The 19,408-nt window shown below is 37.4% G+C and overlaps 1 protein-coding gene across 1 annotated transcript; it reads left to right on the forward strand.

Moving 5' to 3' along the window:
• Window positions 1-402: 402 nt before the first annotated feature.
• On the forward strand, window positions 403-18,087 carry LOC131728298 (semaphorin-3C-like; the record flags this gene model as incomplete). The annotated part of the gene is made up of 13 exons (XM_059019357.1): window positions 403-493; window positions 1,213-1,332; window positions 1,782-1,924; window positions 2,804-2,918; window positions 3,190-3,259; window positions 4,753-4,897; window positions 5,212-5,434; window positions 7,536-7,624; window positions 8,340-8,381; window positions 9,019-9,176; window positions 10,442-10,509; window positions 12,965-13,095; window positions 16,262-18,087. Coding segments are annotated over 13 exons (1,791 nt in total), but the record flags the coding sequence as incomplete, so codon positions are not given.
• Between the last annotated feature and the right edge of the window lie 1,321 nt (window positions 18,088-19,408).

The following is a 19,408-nucleotide window of genomic DNA, read 5'->3' on the forward strand; positions in this document are numbered from 1 at the left end:
CTATCGGCAGCTTTGATATAAAATGCTCAGCGAATATCTGACAAGCAGGCATACCACAAAAGTATTAAATTTGGTGGTCATCTTGGAATTGAAAGGGAACTACATAGGTACGTTATGCATTTCATACCTTTACAAAGACGGTAGCCTAGAACTTCAGTTCTCAATATACTTAAAATCTAGATTTAATGTCCCATTAAAGAGCAATAAAAACTGAATCATTTAACTTTGTTCTGTTACTTTTAAAGATAAAAAAATGTATATGGAAAATTTCCATGCGTTGATTATGTTGGGATCGTAAAATGTGAATTCCTGCTTGTAATATGGGTGGAGGACCTGTAATTCCTAAAATATCAAAACCTTACGCACAGTAGGATACAATTTACTTATTTTTTTTCTCTGCAGGAAAACGTTTTTTTTATTGACTCTAAGACTGAATCCGGAAAGGGACGCTGTTCTTTCAACCCTACAGTTAATACAGTTTCAGTCATGATCAGTAAGTGAAGCATTGATTTCCTTGTTTCAGTTATTCCTGTACCGACACTAGACACATTATTATTTGCAAAGAGTCTTTCCTTTCACCATTTGTCTTTCCCCATGTCCTGTCAGTCACTGCTGGGCTTTGAAGTCTTATGGGTTCAGCAGTATCAGGTTCATGTTGACACAGTCAGTGTTCGGTGTCACACGCAGGGTTTCAGGTAACCCAGCCAAATTTCACAAGACTTCCATCAATTTCTCCAGCTGCTACTAGGCTGACTAGAATCAAGTCCCATGTTGTTAAAGATATAGTAGTCACAAAAAATAAATTAATAGAGTGTTTCATTATTTTTTAAACAATATAAACCAAATATGCTTTTACAAACCAAAAGCAGCAGTGCTATAAAACAAGATTTGGCTCATCTGCAAAGCATAATGCAGCACTGTATTATAGGAAATTTCCATCTGGCTGGCCTGCTTTTTATGTGTAAGATGAACTTCTTTTAACCCAATTCTGCTCAAGGTAAATTATAATTGTTCATAGAGGGGTTTTTTTGGGAGGTGGGTCCTTGACACAACTTTAAGGTTGATCAACCACTGGCAGCTTTAAAGTGTTGATACAGGAACGTGTTTAAGTTTATTTTTTCTGTTTATGTCTTTGTAATATCTATCAAATGTGCCCTTACATAGCATAATGTTATTAAATACATTGTACTGTATTAATATGCTTCTGCCTAGATGAAGAACTGTTTTCAGGAATGTTCATAGACTTCATGGGTACTGATGCTGCCATTTTTAGAAGCCTTACCAAGAGAAATGCAGTGAGGACAGACCAACATAACTCAAAGTGGCTAAGCGGTATGAATGTAAAATATTTTATAAAAACTACTGTAAAATACTTTATAAAAATGTATTAGGTTTTGCTTTCCATTACAGATGACATCTGAGTTAACACATAAAATCAGTCATATACTTTCAATGAAATCTCCTTATCGAGTTAAACTTTTGACAACTAATAGCATAAATCAGCCTATGCTTACATCACATGATTAAGGCATGTATAAAATTAACAAACTGGTAACGTTGCAGGACTATTGTGTATGTAGAAAGTGGGAGTTCTTAGATGTAAGAGATTACTTTATACCATCTACCTTTTTATATTTGTATTATTCTTTTTCAATTAAACTGTAAACCTTTTGGTGAAGGATTTTAGAAGTCACTTGAGAACATTTGTAGTTCATAACCCAGTGTGTTTAAAGAATAATTGAATTCCCGCAATCCAACTATTTTATCTTATTGTTTTCTAGAACCCATTTTTATTGATGCACAGCTTATCCCAGATGGGTCAGACCCCAGTGATGCAAAACTCTACTTCTTCTTCAGAGAGAGGCTGACAGACAACAATGGAAATACCAAGCACATCCATGCCATGGTTGCTAGAATATGTCCAGTAAGGATTATGTACTGTTCAGTCGTCTACACTTTAAGTAAATAAATGTAAAAAAAGATATTAAAAAAGCTCACGAAGCTAGGATGTAATGATGCCATGTCCAAAAGTTTATTGTAAAATGATCAGTATTCACGTTTTCATCTTTATGACATGACCAATGTAGAATGTACAGTAGAACCTCAGAGTTACAAACCCCTTGGGAATGGAGGTTGTTCGTACATCTGAAATGTCCGTAAATGTGAAAATCAGTTTTCAGTGTTTTTAATAAATAGGTACACCTGCTATCTGCACAGATAATGCAAAGACACAGCTCAGTAATGCAATGCTCATATTGTTATGGTTCTGAAGTCTTTAATTCAATTTAAGTGGCAAACACACAGAGTAAACTTCCAGGAAAACCTGGGTTAACGTAGTGCTTGATTTTATTTTATTTGAAATGAAATGCATTCATGCAGGTTGCTCAGTCATTCAGCCTCCTTTGGCTTGGAAAAAAATCCTGCTTTGTTTAAAACTAAAATGTTGCAAGTAAAATTGCCCATACTTACTTTTGAAATCTGCCTCACCTTTGTCTGGAAATATTTGTTGGTACAGTAATTTTGCCTTCTTCATGACCAGCACACTGTTTATACAAGTGTGTCTATCTGTTACATTGTACGCATGGTTGAGTGATTGCATACTTCCAATTGAAAGTGGGGTGTTTGTAAGACTGGTCAGTTCTTCAGTTTGGTGTTCATATCTCTGAGGTTCTATTGTAGACCTAATTTAAAACAAAAAAAGGCTTTAAACAACAGACCTACTGATGATGTATATAAAATATATATTAATAACATATATATTAATCTTCAACACTATACTAATCACACATTTTTTTGGTTGTAGAATGATGTTGGTGGTCAGCGTAGCCTAGTGAACAAATGGACAACTTTTTTAAAGGCAAGGCTGGTGTGTTCAGTCATGGACGATGATGGCACAGAGACATACTTTGATGAGCTAGGTATGTAAACTGCAAAATGAAAAACTTACAGTTACAAGTTATAGTACTGCTTTCTCACTTACAAATCAAATTTTGGATGGTATGTCTTTATACTTCAAAAAGGTAAATACAGTAGATATCCAATTTCATGTGATATGTAAGAAAACACAACACAGTACGTGTATATTTGTTGTGTTGGTCCTATAAAAGGTAAAAGTTCACTCAATGGCATTTAATTAAAAGCTTTTGATTTGTTTTATTAGTAATACAGATTAATTTTTTTGCCTTCCAGAGGATATATTTTTAATGGAAACAGAAAAACCTAAAAACCTCTTGGTTTATGGAATTTTCACATCCTCGAGGTAAGCTTTAGTTGGAAAACAGCAGCTGGTGAATTAATTTGACAGAAAGAATTCACCAAGACAGCACAATCTCTACCCAACCATAGCACCTCTTCAAAATAGCAAAGAAATATTTTACTTTATTAGTTTAATTTTATTGTTGTTATATATAGTGCTGACATAAAGCTGCTTAGCTTATCCAGCTAACATGTTGAATGTTGGTACTGGAACTTGGCTGTTACTGTTGAAACCCATATATGCGTATTATTATGAGCAGCAATAAAGCTTTGTTTTTGTAGCCTTGGCTTATTTAGTAGGGTGGCCAACTGTTTGGTTTTGGACCGGAATTTGTTCCATGTCTTGTCAGAACCACTGACCAGGCAGCAAAAGTAAGATTCTTACGAATCTTGCTTACTTACTGTTCATTGCCCATTCTCGCTGAGCCAGCCCTCTCAATGTTGCACTGTGCAAAGGTTTATTTTTTGTAATATCGGTCCATTATGTTCGAGAACTACACTGAAATGTATTGTGCATGTGTCCGGTTTTGGAAAAATTGAAAGTTGGCAACCCTATTATTTAGCATTGTGTCATTTGGTGATGTTAATCATTTGAGATAGGCTCACCAGTTTGCATTGAGAGCATGTGTATGGGCTTGTGCATATAGAGGGCCCATGTAAGGAAATTTGGAGCAAAATACTGCTCATATTGATGTCAGTACAATCTTAAAGCAGAACTAAATCAATTGATGTTATCAGTTTATAATGTGAGCTAGCACAACTTGACCCAGCAAATACTCTCCATTCATAATATCCATGAAATACAATTAGTGTTTGGTTATATATGATATGCAGGGTTTTGCCAAACTAAACACATGGAGCTTCCCAATCCCACACAATCTTATACATAAAAAATGTATTTTTTTTATATGCAAGTGGCCAAACCACATACTTCTCTATTCAAATCCTGTGGAACACTAAAATAGTAAACTCAACAGTAATGGGTAACTAGAGTCAACCAAAAGTAAAACTATTGAGTTCAACTATTTGTTGGCAGGCTTATCATGAATGTAATTAATCCTTACAGTCTTTAGTAGTTGGGCCATGATACACACATTGGTCACTGACACAAGGGTGACATTATGTTTCCAAATGCATAATTTTACTTTGATATGAATTTAATTAAATACAAATTATATAGTATATACAGTATATTCATCCTAATGGCTGAGGTTTGGTAAAACAGAAAGGCCTAGTTTGAATCTTCTGCTGGTGGCCATTGGCTTACTCTGTGACCTTAAAATAAATTGACTCAATGCTTTGTGCTTCTGTCCAGCTCAGCATTTAAAGTTACCATAGCATGTACAGTACAACAATAAAAACAAAAAGACACGTGTGCAGTTCTATAGAAGTCCATATATTCATACAAAAATGGAGAGAAAAGGATCTGAGTTCTGGAGATCTGTACTATAGGAATAGTGATGTTTCTCATATATTTCTTACTTTATATATCCCCAGTTCAGTGTTTAAGGGCTCAGCTGTGTGTGTTTACAATATGGCTGACATTCTGACTGTGTTTAATGGACCGTTTGCCCACAAGGATGGCCCTAACCACCAGTGGATTCCATTTCAAGGAAGAATCCCTTACCCAAGACCTGGTACAGTAAGTAATTGTGTGCTGTTTCATAGCTGATGTCCCTATTAGAATATATAATGTTACTTATAACATTCCATATAAACAGATTAAATATGTTTATTAATTGTATTATGATTTTTTTTTTAGATTCAATGACTTATGTTTATAAGTGTGGTGGTTACCTCTAATCACATTTCTTTCTTTGTAGCACAGTAACATGAAATTAAAGTGTTGTCAACCTTCCAAATGTGTAGAATAATGAAGATATATAAAATGAGTATTTCTGTTATAATGAAGTCCATACATAATCAATGTCTTTATTTGTTATTAATACACTGTAGTGTCCTGGAGGAGCTTTCACACCAAACATATTGACGACCAAGGACTTCCCAGATGATGTAGTTACCTTTATTAGGAATCACCCCATGATGTACAATCCAATCTATCCCATGTACAAAAGACCAATTGTTTTGAGGACTTACGCAGATTACAAATATACAAAGATAGCTGTGGACCAAGTAAATGCTGCAGATGGAAGATACCACATCTTGTTTCTTGGGACAGGTAGTAAATGTGTATAGTATTTTGTTCATGTATGGTTTAAGAGGTATAGTAACTACTGTATAATTACTGTCTATGATGGTTGCCAAGGGTATCAAATATTGTTTATCCAATGAGCCAAATAAAACACATTAGTTATAGTTCTTTTCCACATGATGTCATTGACAGTGTCATGGTGCAGTAACACAAAACATGTGCTGGCTGAAGCCTCATTTCCACTTTATTTAAAGTCTGCTGTTCCCTTGTTTATGCCATTTGGATACACATACAGACTTTACAATCACCATCACTATATTTCAACACTGAACAACAGATTAAGCCATCAATCGCTGTTAAGGATTCCCAACTCTGATTAATATGGTAAACCTGACTGTGTTGTTGTATAATTACAAAAAGTTTATGAAATATGTTCTCCTGTTTAATATATGTCAAATCCATCTTTTTTTCAAATTCAACGAATGGCACATGTTGGCATAAACTTGGCTTTAGGTGGCTTTTGAGCTGAGATGTTTTTTCAAACTACAGAGCAGTAAATATTTTAATGTGTTTTTGTTATCACACACATATGTCCTTTAAAAATCATCACATACAATAAATAAATATTATGAAGAAAAAAAAACAATACAATACAAGCCACCCTTGACTTTACACACATTTTCTTCATAGTGCACAGCAACACCATAGCAGACAATGCATATGGCCACCTTGCTGTTGAGTTCATGCAACATGAATGTCAGTAACATCAACCCAAGACAGCAATATGTATCATGAATGAGCCTTTTTATAGCTTGCCAGTTACAAAGTGCAAAATGTTTTGCTTTTTCCATTGCCTCCATCGTGTTCCAAGAACAGCTCAATAGCAAGCTAAACCTTGTCTTGTTATTGTTCCATATGTTGGTAAAGTTATGTGGATAGCAAAAAAAATAAAAAAAATACGACACCTATATTAATTGGGATCAAGATGAGTTATGGACTTCAGTTATTAGATTTCAGTTAGTAACTTGTGTTACTGCTGCTTCAATTATTTCAAGACCCTACAAAGTGAAAATGTGAATTAAACACTCTAGACAAGAGTTAAGAGAATGGGGTGGTAATTCACATCTGGTGAATATTATTGCTCTTGCGTGTTCGACATTGTTGACTTGATGCCAGTACAGTCTGTCTGTGGGCTGCCGTGTGCATTTCTGGAATTTTCTTTCCTTGGTACTCTTAACCAACATATCTCTGAAATTTGAATAGATGTATAATTAGAATAGTTCATTTTAATATATTCCAATCCTTTCCTTTTTCACATTATTATTGTTTTCCCTGTAATATATACCAGTAGTACATATTGATCATTTTTTTTAAATATAAGACCATAGGAATTGAGGAATAGTAGTAACAGAGCATTGAACTCAATTTGGTCCACTTTGATTGAAAGGAATCACATCACTTAAAAGTATTCATTTTGGGATGATTAAATGAAGGCTGCCCTGTATATAAAATAAATAGGATAAAAACCCTGGGATGTGTCTCACTCATTTTGAGCTGCTGTGCTCCTCCACCTCCTCTACAGGTGGCACCCTATCCTTCCCACCTCTGTCAACAGGAGATAGTACCTGAACGTACAGCGGTTTCTTTAGGTAAACCCAGATAATAAGAATGCTGCTAGGACTTGCAACAACTATTCATTTCAGGGAATGTACAGTTGGTGTTATGGATCTCAATTGCTCCTGAAAATACAGATTTATTTGGCTTTTTATTTCAGGGTATATTACTACAACATTTTTAAATGCTGAACACTCTTTTTTAAGGATAGTGGTCATTTATTTCGATTATTCGTTTGGGTAATAGTGGTAGCACTGTATTGAAGTGCCTTCAATATGTCCATTCATTGTATAGGACCCTATTTTGAAATGAGTAGGCATTTCTGTCTGTAGGAAATAAATCAGTTGTACTGTCAGGATGAAACACTTCAATTATTAAGTAGTTTCTTGCATTCAAAATAATTGTATTCTACTCTGAAACAAATCCTTTGCCTTTGCACTTGCTTGATAAGACCCATACATATTTTTTTTTTTTTTACAAACAGCTTATTAACCAAAGTTCTGTTACATTTCAGATCGAGGAACTGTCCAAAAAGTAATTGTCCTGCCGAGTAACAGATCAAATAATGAGGCACTTATCGTGGAGGAGCTGGAAGTGTTTAAGGTTTGGCTTGTTCATCTGAATTCACCATCTTACTATACTGATCAAAGCTTTTATTGGTGAGAATTTGGCAACGGTTCAAGGAATAAATGCAGGTGCCCTATCTTTGGGCCCAGGCTATGTAAATGCCAGCCAAGTGAAGAGCCCAATCAAGAAAATCATGTTACGCCATATGGAAAGAATTATTGAGTGAGATACAGGTTTATGTCTGTATAGCCTTTTTAGGATATTCTTTAGTATGGTCTCCAGGGGTTAAGGCCTTTTCCCATGACCTTAACCCCTGGAGGCCTCTGGCGATGACCTCATCACGTCCCGGTGCTGCAACGTTTCCAGGGCTTCTGGGAAATATACTTTAATAGGGACTACAATCATTTTTTATTGTAAAGCAATCATTTCACGTGGGCTGACTGGTTTTTAAAATGAAAAACATACAAAAATATATATTAGAATAGTCATGGTGGATTTTTTTTTTTTTTTACTGTCCTAAGCCTGTACTGTACATCATATTCTTTTTCATTATTTAATTCTCTATACATTTTATTAGCCTTTTTTATGAAGGCTAATATTATTTTATTATGCCTGTTTTATGAATACGGAGCACAATTCAAAGATGACCACAACAAATGTACACACTGACAGATATATTATTTACATGTTTTTATTTATTTGTTTTTAAATTATGGATGGATGTTTTTTTTGTTTGTTTGTTTGTTTTCAGAATCGTGCTCCAGTGACCTCAATGAAGATTTCTTCTAAAAAGGTAATACATTTAAAGACATTAAGATTTTCTGTCTATTTCTAATTAAAAGAATTGTAACTGGGTTTTAGGAGTGCTGTAGACCTCCATGAACATCTCACCACTAACTCCGACCACTCTTGAACTCTAGTAGTCCAAGAATGTCTGGAGAAACGCGTTTCTGCGCTTTTAATGTTAGTCGAGTTAACAAAGGGAAACATTCCCCTGATCTCAGTTCAAAACATGTCTGTTTTATTCATATCTCAAAACAGTGATTAGATTGAACATCCTAAAGTAAATAAAAGGTTTTTAGAGAAAAAACAGAACGGTTTTAAAAGACATTAAAAAAAACAAAAGATAAATATTACAGTTACCTGAAGGAATGTTTTCTTCTTGTTGTTTAAATGTACTTTGTGTATCACTGTTTCTGTTTGTTGTCTATTTCCTGGTGATTTCAGTAACAGGAGTAAAACATTGCATCAGCCAACATATAGAAATGTTTACTTTTAAACCTGTGTATTCCTGCTAATCTTTTAATCTTGTTAACAGCATTCTTCTTAGTCCTGGAAATCATTGTAAACTCAAATTCACATTTGCATCTGAAGTCCATCAATTACATGTGTCATGCCAAGTGACAGCAATATTTGATTATGTTTTACAGCAACAGCTTTATGTAAGCTCAGAAGAAGGTATTACTCAGGTATCTTTGCACCGATGTCATATCTACGGTTCAGCTTGTGCTGACTGTTGCTTGGCCAGAGACCCTTACTGTGCATGGGATGGCAGATCTTGCTCCAGATTTTACCCCACAGGAAAAAGGTATAGTTGTTAAAAGATTTCTTGAGCACAGAATTTTGATCGAGTTGTCATCCCCCTGGGATTTAAATGCAAGATTTGAAATGCTTTCTCAAGATTCTTAGTGAGCCAGTTTTTGACAGTCGGTCAGTATTATAGAAGGCCGGAGAGACTGAGACATTAAGGGATGCAACAGCAGTTCAACGGCAGCAGGTTCAGCTGCAGCATCAGATGTAGGAGAGAATTTTAGATAGCAAGATATTTTAGTCTGTAAACTGAAAGTAGCAAATACTTGCAGCCCAATGGTTTTGTTTGATTGAAGTTGCAATAAAGTTGAAAACATTGGTCTAATGAAAGCCAAATGAAAAGCCAAAACCAAACAAACAGAGATATGGCTGTGATTTGGGGTTTAAATAGGGAGATTGACAGATATTTTGGTGGGACAGAATGGGGGAGGAACCCTAGCTCCTGCCTGCTGAACCACACATAAAGATTACAATAATGGTTTGACAGTAACATCAGCTTTTGCTGACAGCTTCAACAAAAACGGGTGAGTATTCGTGTAAGCTGTGACTTATCACACACATGTGAGCTGCACTCGTATATAACATGCATCCTGTGTATAGGATGCCGCAATGCTTCTAAACTTTGTAAAAGGGTGCATGTAATACTCTTATAGTTACGGTACGCTCATTTTCCTGTTTCTTGTTCTTCCAATGAAGTGTGTCAAATGCACACATTTACAGGAATGTGTTTTGTTTTTCTTTGGACTTTTATAAGTTGAATCAGAATGTGGGGGTGCCACATGTTGAAAAAAACAAAAACCATTTCCACTAGATAAGCCTTTTGTTTCTTTATGTGCTGTTTCTTTTGTGTCTTTTATTTTAGTTCAGTATTAAAAATTAAGACATTTTTCTTTCAGGATTTTGTAGTTTTTGTACATTTTGGCATACTAACTTGTTTTTAACTGGGAAATAATACCAGAAAAATATTTTAAATGTAGTGCATGTTGTCCAAGATAAAGTGCTCTTTCATTTCTGTATTTACTGTCTGCTTTTCATTTCTGAAAAATATCAACAAAGTTAAACTACTGTAAGTAATTGAATATTTACAAATGTTCTGACATTAACATTATACGGTTATATACATTTAAAAAATGAATTAAGGTTTCTTACTGTGTTCTCTGTTATATTTCTGCTACCATTACTCAGTGAAAGAAAAGTTAAGGGTTGGTTCAAAAGTTTAAAGAAACTTGTACAGAATTAAATACAAAATATTTTTTTATTTAGGAGAAGCCGAAGACAGGATATAAGACATGGCAACCCCTTGACTCAATGTAGAGGATTTAATCTGAAAGGTAAGAACATTGTGTATGTTATGTTGGAAGAACCTTCATGTATTCTGTAATGTTATTTACTTAAGACTTAAAAAAAAAAATATATATATATATATATATATATATATATATATATATATATATATATATATATATATATATATTGATACAGAATTTATTAACAACAAATACAATTTTTTGAGGAATACTTGTGTAATAGGTGATTCACTGTCATTGGCTTTCAGTTAAACTTATGAGCTAAAGTGTATTACACACAATATGGACAGACATTATGACTGTCATCTCCACTACTACTGTATGTAACAGTATGACATAATGTAATGGTTTTATCAGTGCTGCATTGGCACTGGGTGGAAGATTTACATATATTAAAGGTAGAATTGTTAGGGTTTCATTATATAAATGTTTCTCTTACACACATGTCAATCGGCTTCCATTATATCTTGATTTCTATGTTTATTTTATCATTGAAATTTATTTTAAAGTTTAGGTTCACCAATATTCATTGACACATAACCTACTTAAAAACGCCTAACCAAGTACAAAGACCAGGGCTCTTTACGTCATCGATAATTAAATCACTCTCCTCTATCACCTGAATGTGTTATGGCTATGATAGTGCTTATCATCATAAGTTGTTGTATTGTCTATATAACTGCCCAATGGCTCTTCTACATGACTCAATGATAAAATTAATTGTTTCAAGCAAACATACAATAGTATACAAAACAGAATATAGAATATAGAATATACAATATAGAATACAATAGTTCTTGGAAACTTTCCGTCTGAAATTCCCAGATTGTATTTAGTTTTTTGTTGTTGTTTTTGTATGCACTTGATTGGATCTTTTGTGTGTTCTTTATAAGTTTAATGGTTGCAGTTTACAACAGCTATTTTGAAACTGTTTTGTTGTGGTTTAATTGTGTCACTTGACCCTGAAACATTTTTCAAATCAATGTTACATTCAATTTGTAGTTTTTTGTATAAGTGTGATTGTTGATGAACTTTACCACAGCTACCTTAAGTGCTGAGGGAACTATACCGGAGGAAAGTGAACCATTTATAATTTTTAATTTTTAAAATGTGGGTATTAATAACACCAACAACATATTTTAATAGTTTTGTAGGAATAAAATCAAGAGAGCATGTAGTAGCTTTGTCAGTTCCTATAAGGTAATCAAAGAAAAGCCCCCATAGTAGCCTTAATAGGTCTAGTTGATAAAATTGTGCTGGAGTCCTCCTTAATAGAAGGTGTCTGTGGAATCTGATTTCTGATGTCTAGTATTTTATTTTTAAAGAAATTTAAGAAGTCATTGCAGCTGTGAGAGGAGCCAATGTCAAGGGTGGGACTATTAGGGGAAGGATTAATTAATTTATCTAGGGTAGCAAAAAAAAGTTTCAATTAAATTAGAATAGTATGATAATCTAGCCTATGCCAGAGCCTTCCTATATTTAACCAGATGGCCCTTTCCATGCGATGTAATGAACTTCCAGTTTAGATTCCCACCATGAGTTGTACCATTGAACCACGTGAGCTTTTTTTTATAAAAGACACTCCGAATTTTGATTGGTGCTACAGTATCTAAGATACCAGTCAAGGTGATGTTGTAGGTATTAACCAGCTCATCTACTGATGAGGACTCAGAGAGTGGTAATGAGTCCAAGACATCAGAAAGCTTAATAGCAGTTGAAGAATTAATTACCCGGGATTTAAATGTACAGTCCACAGTCTTTGTAGATACTGGCAGATTCACCTCAAAAAGAATGGCAGGATGATCAGAAATAGTAAGATCCAGGGTCATTCTTAACAGCTAAACTGTGAGAGATTGCCAGATCTAAAATATGACCATGATTATGCGTAGGACCTTTGACATGCAGGATATAATCTAAGGAATCCAGTAGCCACACAAAATCCAAGGAGTTAGAATTAGAATCAGTGTCAACATGCAGGTTAAAATCACCCAATAAAAGAATCTGATCATATTTGACTGTCAATATAGATAGGAGATCCCCAGATTTGGTCAGAAATAGTGAGTTTGACTTAGGTGGTCCATAAATAATTACTATATGAACAGGTAATGGACTATTTAATGTTAAGATTAACACTTCAAAAGATGAATAACCTTCAGCAGTTTCCTGTTTGATTCTAAGTTCACTGTGTAGGGTTAGAGCCTGCCCTGGAGGCGTCTTTCAGCTACATGCTTGTGCTTATTGTTATTCGTAGTTCACCACTAGTGTGTGTATTGGAAGATAAGGCTATATGGAGTCCTGTCATGAGGTCACTGCTTTAATGTCCAATGGGACTGCCTGTGAGTGTCAAGTAAATGAGGGAACATGTGAGGGAACATGAACTAAAAATTTGATAACAGTATGTGTCTACTACCAATCTGTATAAGCTGACCATTACTGTAATGGTTAATTCAGTTCCTTAACATATTGCCCTGTGTTTTAGCATACAGAAATGCAGCAGAGATGGATCAGTATGGAGTGAGGAACAATACTGCTTTTCTGGAGTGTTCACCAAAGTCTCCACAAGCAACGGTTAAGTGGCTGATACAGAGGCAAAATGACAGGAGAAAAGAGGTGAGTTGTTGGTACTTTTTAAAAACGGAAAGAGGGGTAGGAGTGCCTATGACAGGGTATCCGGGGCAGTGACGTTAGGCCAGAGACAGACACTACACACAAGCAGGAACTCAGGTGCAAAGTGTACTGCAGCACTGTTTTTATTCAACACAAAAATAAATAAAAAGGTTGCACAAAAACACTGTTCACAGAGCAAAATAAAAGTTTAAACACAACAAATCTCAAGCAACAAAAACAACAGCAGGTCTTGTCCTCCACGGAACTGTATTTTTACGAGCCCCACAGTAGAGTAGACCGCGCTGGCTGCTTCGGCCCGCACACCTCAGTGCGTTGGGCCTTCAAGAAAAAAAAAAATACAGCATTGTGCACCCACTATTATTGTTGTACTGCATTGTTTTTGTACTCCGTCCACAGATTTGCCCACCGCGGCTTCGGCCTCTGTGTCCCCTGGTATACGTTACGTGCTGACCAGGTGTGTGACTACACGTGGTGTTAGGGTAGGCTCCCGGTGCTTCGGCACCTCGGTGTACTCTCATGGTACTTTGGTCCCCCGGTGCACTCGGTGTGCAAGGTGCTTAGTTACTTGTTGCGACAGTGCTCGCTGCCCTCGGTGTGCATACGTTACCTCGGTGCATACTTTGGTGCCTCGGTGCACTCAGTGCACTCGGTGCGCACGGTGCTTAATGCACTCGTTGCGCATGGTGTTCGGTGCCCTTGGTGCATATAGCGCCTCAGTGCATAAGTTACCCCGGTACACATGGTGCTCGGTGCACTCAGCACTTAGTGCACTCAGTGCACTCGTTGCACATGGCGCTAGGTGCGCACGGTGCTTAGTGCACTTGGTGCACATAGTGCCCCGGTGAGTACAGTGCTCGGTGCATCTGGTGCACTCAGTGCACACGGAGCACACGGTGCTCGGTGCGCACGGAACTCCCGTGGGAACCAAGGTCAAGCCGTACACGCTATCCATGGGGTGAGGGCTCCTTCCCCACTGAGATGGAGGAGGGAGAGGAACTGGTGATGTCAACCGCGGCGGAACCTAGCTCAGAGGTTGCCTCGGAGACTAGTTTGCCACAGCTTGGGCTCATCCGGCGTCAGCGCTGAGTGTGTTGAAGCAAGCCCTTCACTGGAGTGCGTGGAAATGCTGGGCTTGGCAGGGTTTCCCTCGGTAGACTCCACCATCGCGGCCTTGGTTAAGGCTCCGCCGGTGGGTGGATTGCCTAGAGACCCAATGTGCCCTAACTCTCAGTGCAAGGTTACGGAAACGCATTTAAAGAGGGCCTATGCAGCAAAAGTGCAGGTGACCCACCTGGCTAACACGGCGGGCATCTTGACCGCATATTTGGATGGCGTGCTCATAGGGACCCCGCTCCCAGAGTCAATGGCTACTGAGCTTCGCCTACGTCTTCAAGGGCAAGCCCTGGACCGCAGCCTGACAAGCCTGGTGGTGGCTCGCAGACAGTTGTGGCTGTCGCAGGCAAGGGTGCCCGACGCGGATAAGGTGGCGTTGCTGGACACGCCGATATCCCCAGGACATACCTTTGGGCCGGCTGTGGAGGAAATCTTACAGCACTCCCTCCAAGAGCGCGAGGCATCTCGGCAGGTGGCCGTGCTGCTCCTTCCCCGTACTCTGGCGCGGGGGAGGTCGAGCCATTGACAGGCCCACCAGGCGCGCACCGTCACAAGGATGGTCCCAGTGCCCATGGTCCCGCTGAGTGACCTAAGGCATTGCCTACAGGCCACAGTGGCGGTAGGCAACCAAGCCCCTCCGCAGAGCAAAAGGAACGCAGGGCGTGGTGCATCCGTGCAACAGCATTCCAGGAGGCAATTCCAGGGCCGTCGCTTATGCACACATCCGTGTCGGACCCTCTTCAGGTCTCGGTACTCCAGAAGGAAGTGGCCTCCTTGCTGTGCAAGAGAGCCATTTGTCTCTTAGACCCCACCTCCTGCGAAGAGGTGTTCGACTCGAGATATTTTTTGGTACACAAAAGGGACGCTGGCTTTCGCCCCATCCTAGACTTGAGATTCCTCAACGAGTTCTTTTAGGAGAGGAGGTTCCAAATGCTGACTCACCGTCACATTCTCCAGTCAGTCCAGCCGGGCGACTGGTTTACCACCGTGGACTTATGGGACACGTATTTTCACGTTCCCATTCGTCCAGAGCACAGGAAGTACTTCCACTTCGCCTTTCAGAGAAGTGTTTACGAGTTCTCCTTGCTGCTGTTCGGCCTCTCCCTAGCTCCTCGTAAGTTCTCAAAGTGGGTGGACGCTATCCTGACCCCCTTGCGGTTGCAGGGGATCAGAGTACTAAACTATCTTGACAACTGTCTGATTTGTGCTCAGTCACGAGAGGCAGCAGTGGCCCATACGGCGATTGTGACACAGCATCTGCCGAGGCTGGGCCTCACCATCAACGATGCGAAGAGTCGGCTTATACCGGTGCAGTGCACATCGTACTTGGGGCTTCGGCTGGACTCCAGTATGATGCGCACGTACCTGTCGAACAACAGAGTAGCAGCTATTCAGGGTTGCCTCTCCCTGCTCCAAAAGGGATTGAAGGTCCTCTTGGTGCGGTTCCAGAAACTGTTGAGTCTGATGGCCGCAGCCGTATCGGCCATCGAGCTGTGCCTATTGCGCATTTCACGATTAGCAACAAATGAATCAATTAATTAACTCGGGAGATGGTCACCTTCTACACTGGGTTTTGTGGGATGGGGCTTCCCCATCCCTGCTGTCAAACAGTAAACAAACAAACAGAACAGCCTGTTTTTAAATAAATACGAAACACATTCAAATCATACTAATACAATAAACCATTACTTTTAAATACACACACAAAACAATACATTAAATCACCTGTTCTTAATAAACATACAAAATACTTTTCTCTTAAATAATAATAAACACAATACATTGTGTGCAGGGCTTTCTCCTGCTGCCCTGCCACAGTGCCCTTATTAAAACGTAATCCTGGTTTAAGTTTAATTTGAGTAATGAGAATAGCATCATGCCCCTATTATAGCTGATAAAACACATGGAGCAAATTACATGTTGTATTTTTCTGTCCATACCTGCAGTTTTTGCACATAACATTTGTGGTCTTTTTTTTCATCAGTTTCACAGTGGTTTCCATGTTTTAAATTATGTATATCTTCTCTCTCCCAAGGTGAAGTTAAATGAGAGAATCCTATCAACAGAACATGGGCTCCTTTTTAGATCAGTCCAGGATACAGACCAAGGCCTTTACTATTGCCTGGCTACTGAGAATAGTTTCAAACAAACTGTAGCCAAAATAAACCTCAAGGTATTAAGCAGTGAGCTGGTGTCCTCCCTGACTGACAAAAGGTCTCCGTGGTCCTGGGCCAGTTCTGTGAGTGGCTTGCAGCTCAACCCCAAGGACTTTATGGGGATGTTCAGCCATACCGAGATGCAGGCAATCAACCACTACTGCAAGGAGAACAGTCAACGGGGGCAGCCCAGCAACCAGAAGCTGGGGGAGGACCTCACGAAACTCAAGCCTCTCATTGATGGCAGGAAAAGTAGAAACAGGAGGAACCAGTAGCCTGGGTCTTTCATTGGGAACTTTAAATGTCATAGTTGTGAGCCCTGGGCATAAGGAGACCAATTTTGAAAAAGAAAAAATGTAGAAGTAAGCATTAAAACTCAAGTAGTCTTATGTGGCATACATTGTCTAGATTACTGTAAATTAAGACCCAAAAATGTACACGTATACTCAATATTGGCAATTGAAAGAGGCAGTGTTTTTTTTTTTTTACATGACTGCATCCAATGCGTTTACCACAGAAATCTGTCTAGTGTAACTGGTGAATGGCAGGGAATGGGTTTCTTTTAGGTTAATAGTTTTATACTAGAATTCAACTGGAACAGCTGGAATGAACAGGGCCCTTACCTGCCCCAACAAAATCTAGTTTTAAAAATACATGTACATGGGGGCAGATTATGTAAAAGAAACAGATTTTTTTTTATTTTGCCAAAAGTGAAGCTGCAGCACATAGATTTCAAATTTAAAAACTGTTAGTGAAATAAGAGCTAGCTAGAATGATTCCTCTTGTTGAGTCAGGAGTGGTGGTTGTATTTTAGTTACATGTATTACAGTATTTAATAATTGCTTCAAACCTGACTGTCCATGTGTGCAGGATAACCTGATAATCCATTCTACTTATAAGATACACAATGACAATCATTTGCTTGAGGTGACACCTCTACTTTAACGATCTAAACAAAGCTGTCGCTTTCCTCTGTATCAGTATTTTACTGTATTCAGTGATGCTAATACCCCAGCAGGATTAATACAGAGTTAAAGATGACTGGTAATTTGGTCTACAGCAGTTTAGATCATTAAAATAGATGCCACTTTTGGTCTGGTATATATGCAGAAATGGTTGTATTGACAGATATACAATAATTTATACAGGTATGAATTCCAAGATATCACTTTGTAAATTCAGTTTGGCCCTATTATGTACCTGATTGTGTAAATTTATTGAGAAACCTGCACAAAATAAGTATTTATTAATTTGCTCCGGGGCCTATTTTTTTTTAAAGTGTGTTGTAGTACTAACAGTAGTATTAGTGTACTGTACATGTTGTTTGTAGACTATTTAAAGTCTTCCTGTTTTAAAGGTAATGACTATACTGTATATAATTTCAGTACATGTTATTATACATTACTAGACTTAACTGCCAAAGGCAGCAAAATACCATTTTGAAATGTGTCAAGAAAGTTTTATTTTCATTATTGTGTAGGTTGTATAGTTTGCTGCCAGTGCTTAATAGTTTATCAGATACATGTGCATGCAACTGAAGACTTAAAATGTATTTATGTTTATATTTTTTTTTATCCTGATGAAACTGCCTTCACAGTGAATCTTCATACTCATTGTTCTTTTGTAATTATATGTATCCTAGTATTTTTTTTTTATTTGAAAATGTTAAATATCAATTGCCCCAAGAAATAACATTGTTTTAAAACAATATATATATATATATATATATATATATATATATATATATATATATATATATATATATATATATATATATATATATATATATAACAGACTAGTCTGGTATTATTGTTATTATTATTATTATTATTATTATTATTAATAATGAGTTGCTTATTTTTATTTGAATTTGAATGAATTGAAATAAGGTTGGTCTCACAGTAAAAAGAAAAATATCTCATGATCTCTCAAACACCAGGAACTTAAGGCACAAGTTGGCAAGCTAGTTTGCCATAGAGAAACCATTCTGAATAAACACAAACATCATAAAATGAAGAGATGGGTTAAGAATACTATGAAAATGGCATTTGTAGATATACTGTATGGAGTATGTCGCCTCCTGCTGTCATGCACTTCATTTTACTATTGAAGTTTTCTCCTTGTACACTTCACCATCTAGTTGCCATTAAAAGTACCTGTTCTAAGTACCTTTACCTTGTGGTTTATGCAGTTCATAATATAGTGTATAACATAGAGAAACTATGAACAGATGTAACTGGCACAGCTAGTAGCAATGTGGGTTTCAGCAAAAATATGTTTCTCTCAATGAAATAGTATCCTTGTTACGAGGTCAAATCATGTCTCCAAAAATGTGGACCAAAAATACCACATACTGTAAGATCCTGCTCTGTATACTCAAAAATGTTGGGAAGTAGATTCTGATTACCTGAGACTAGAGTTCTATTTTATTTAGTCACTAGGAAAAGTTTTCTCATTGCCACACATAACATCATTACAGTTTTAGTTTGTTTTGGTGAGAAAGGAAAAAGGAACACACCAAACAACTCAGAGTTAGTGACCATAATATATATATATATATATATATATATATATATATATATATATATATATATATATATATATATATATCAAAAGAAACAAAATAAATTCCTCAATACTGTAGTGTGTTAGGGGGTTGGTGTTTATAGTTAGGCACATGGAAAGTGCGACTGTAGCTGGTTCTCAAATGGGGACTGTTTTTTTAAGGCTTTGTTGGTGTAGGAATTTCTTTGAATGGGTTGTTGTGCTGTCACTTAGGCTGAGCATTTGGGTTATTTAATGAAATGATGGACAGGATTGGGTAGGAGTCATGTCCATCATTGACATTAGGGGTAGGTCAGGCTTTGTATAAATACTAGATACTGTATGAGTCTAGATGGACAACTGCACCACGCTATAGATAGCTAGAGAAGAAAAAGATAGGAGATTCTGCTGTGTGAAATACATCCTGATTATTCCCTGCCCTGTCTCGAAGTTTATTTGTTTGCTAAAAAGCCTCCTGGTTA

Source organism: Acipenser ruthenus, unplaced genomic scaffold (assembly GCF_902713425.1).
Source record: "Acipenser ruthenus unplaced genomic scaffold, fAciRut3.2 maternal haplotype, whole genome shotgun sequence".
Taxonomy (NCBI): domain Eukaryota; kingdom Metazoa; phylum Chordata; class Actinopteri; order Acipenseriformes; family Acipenseridae; genus Acipenser; species Acipenser ruthenus.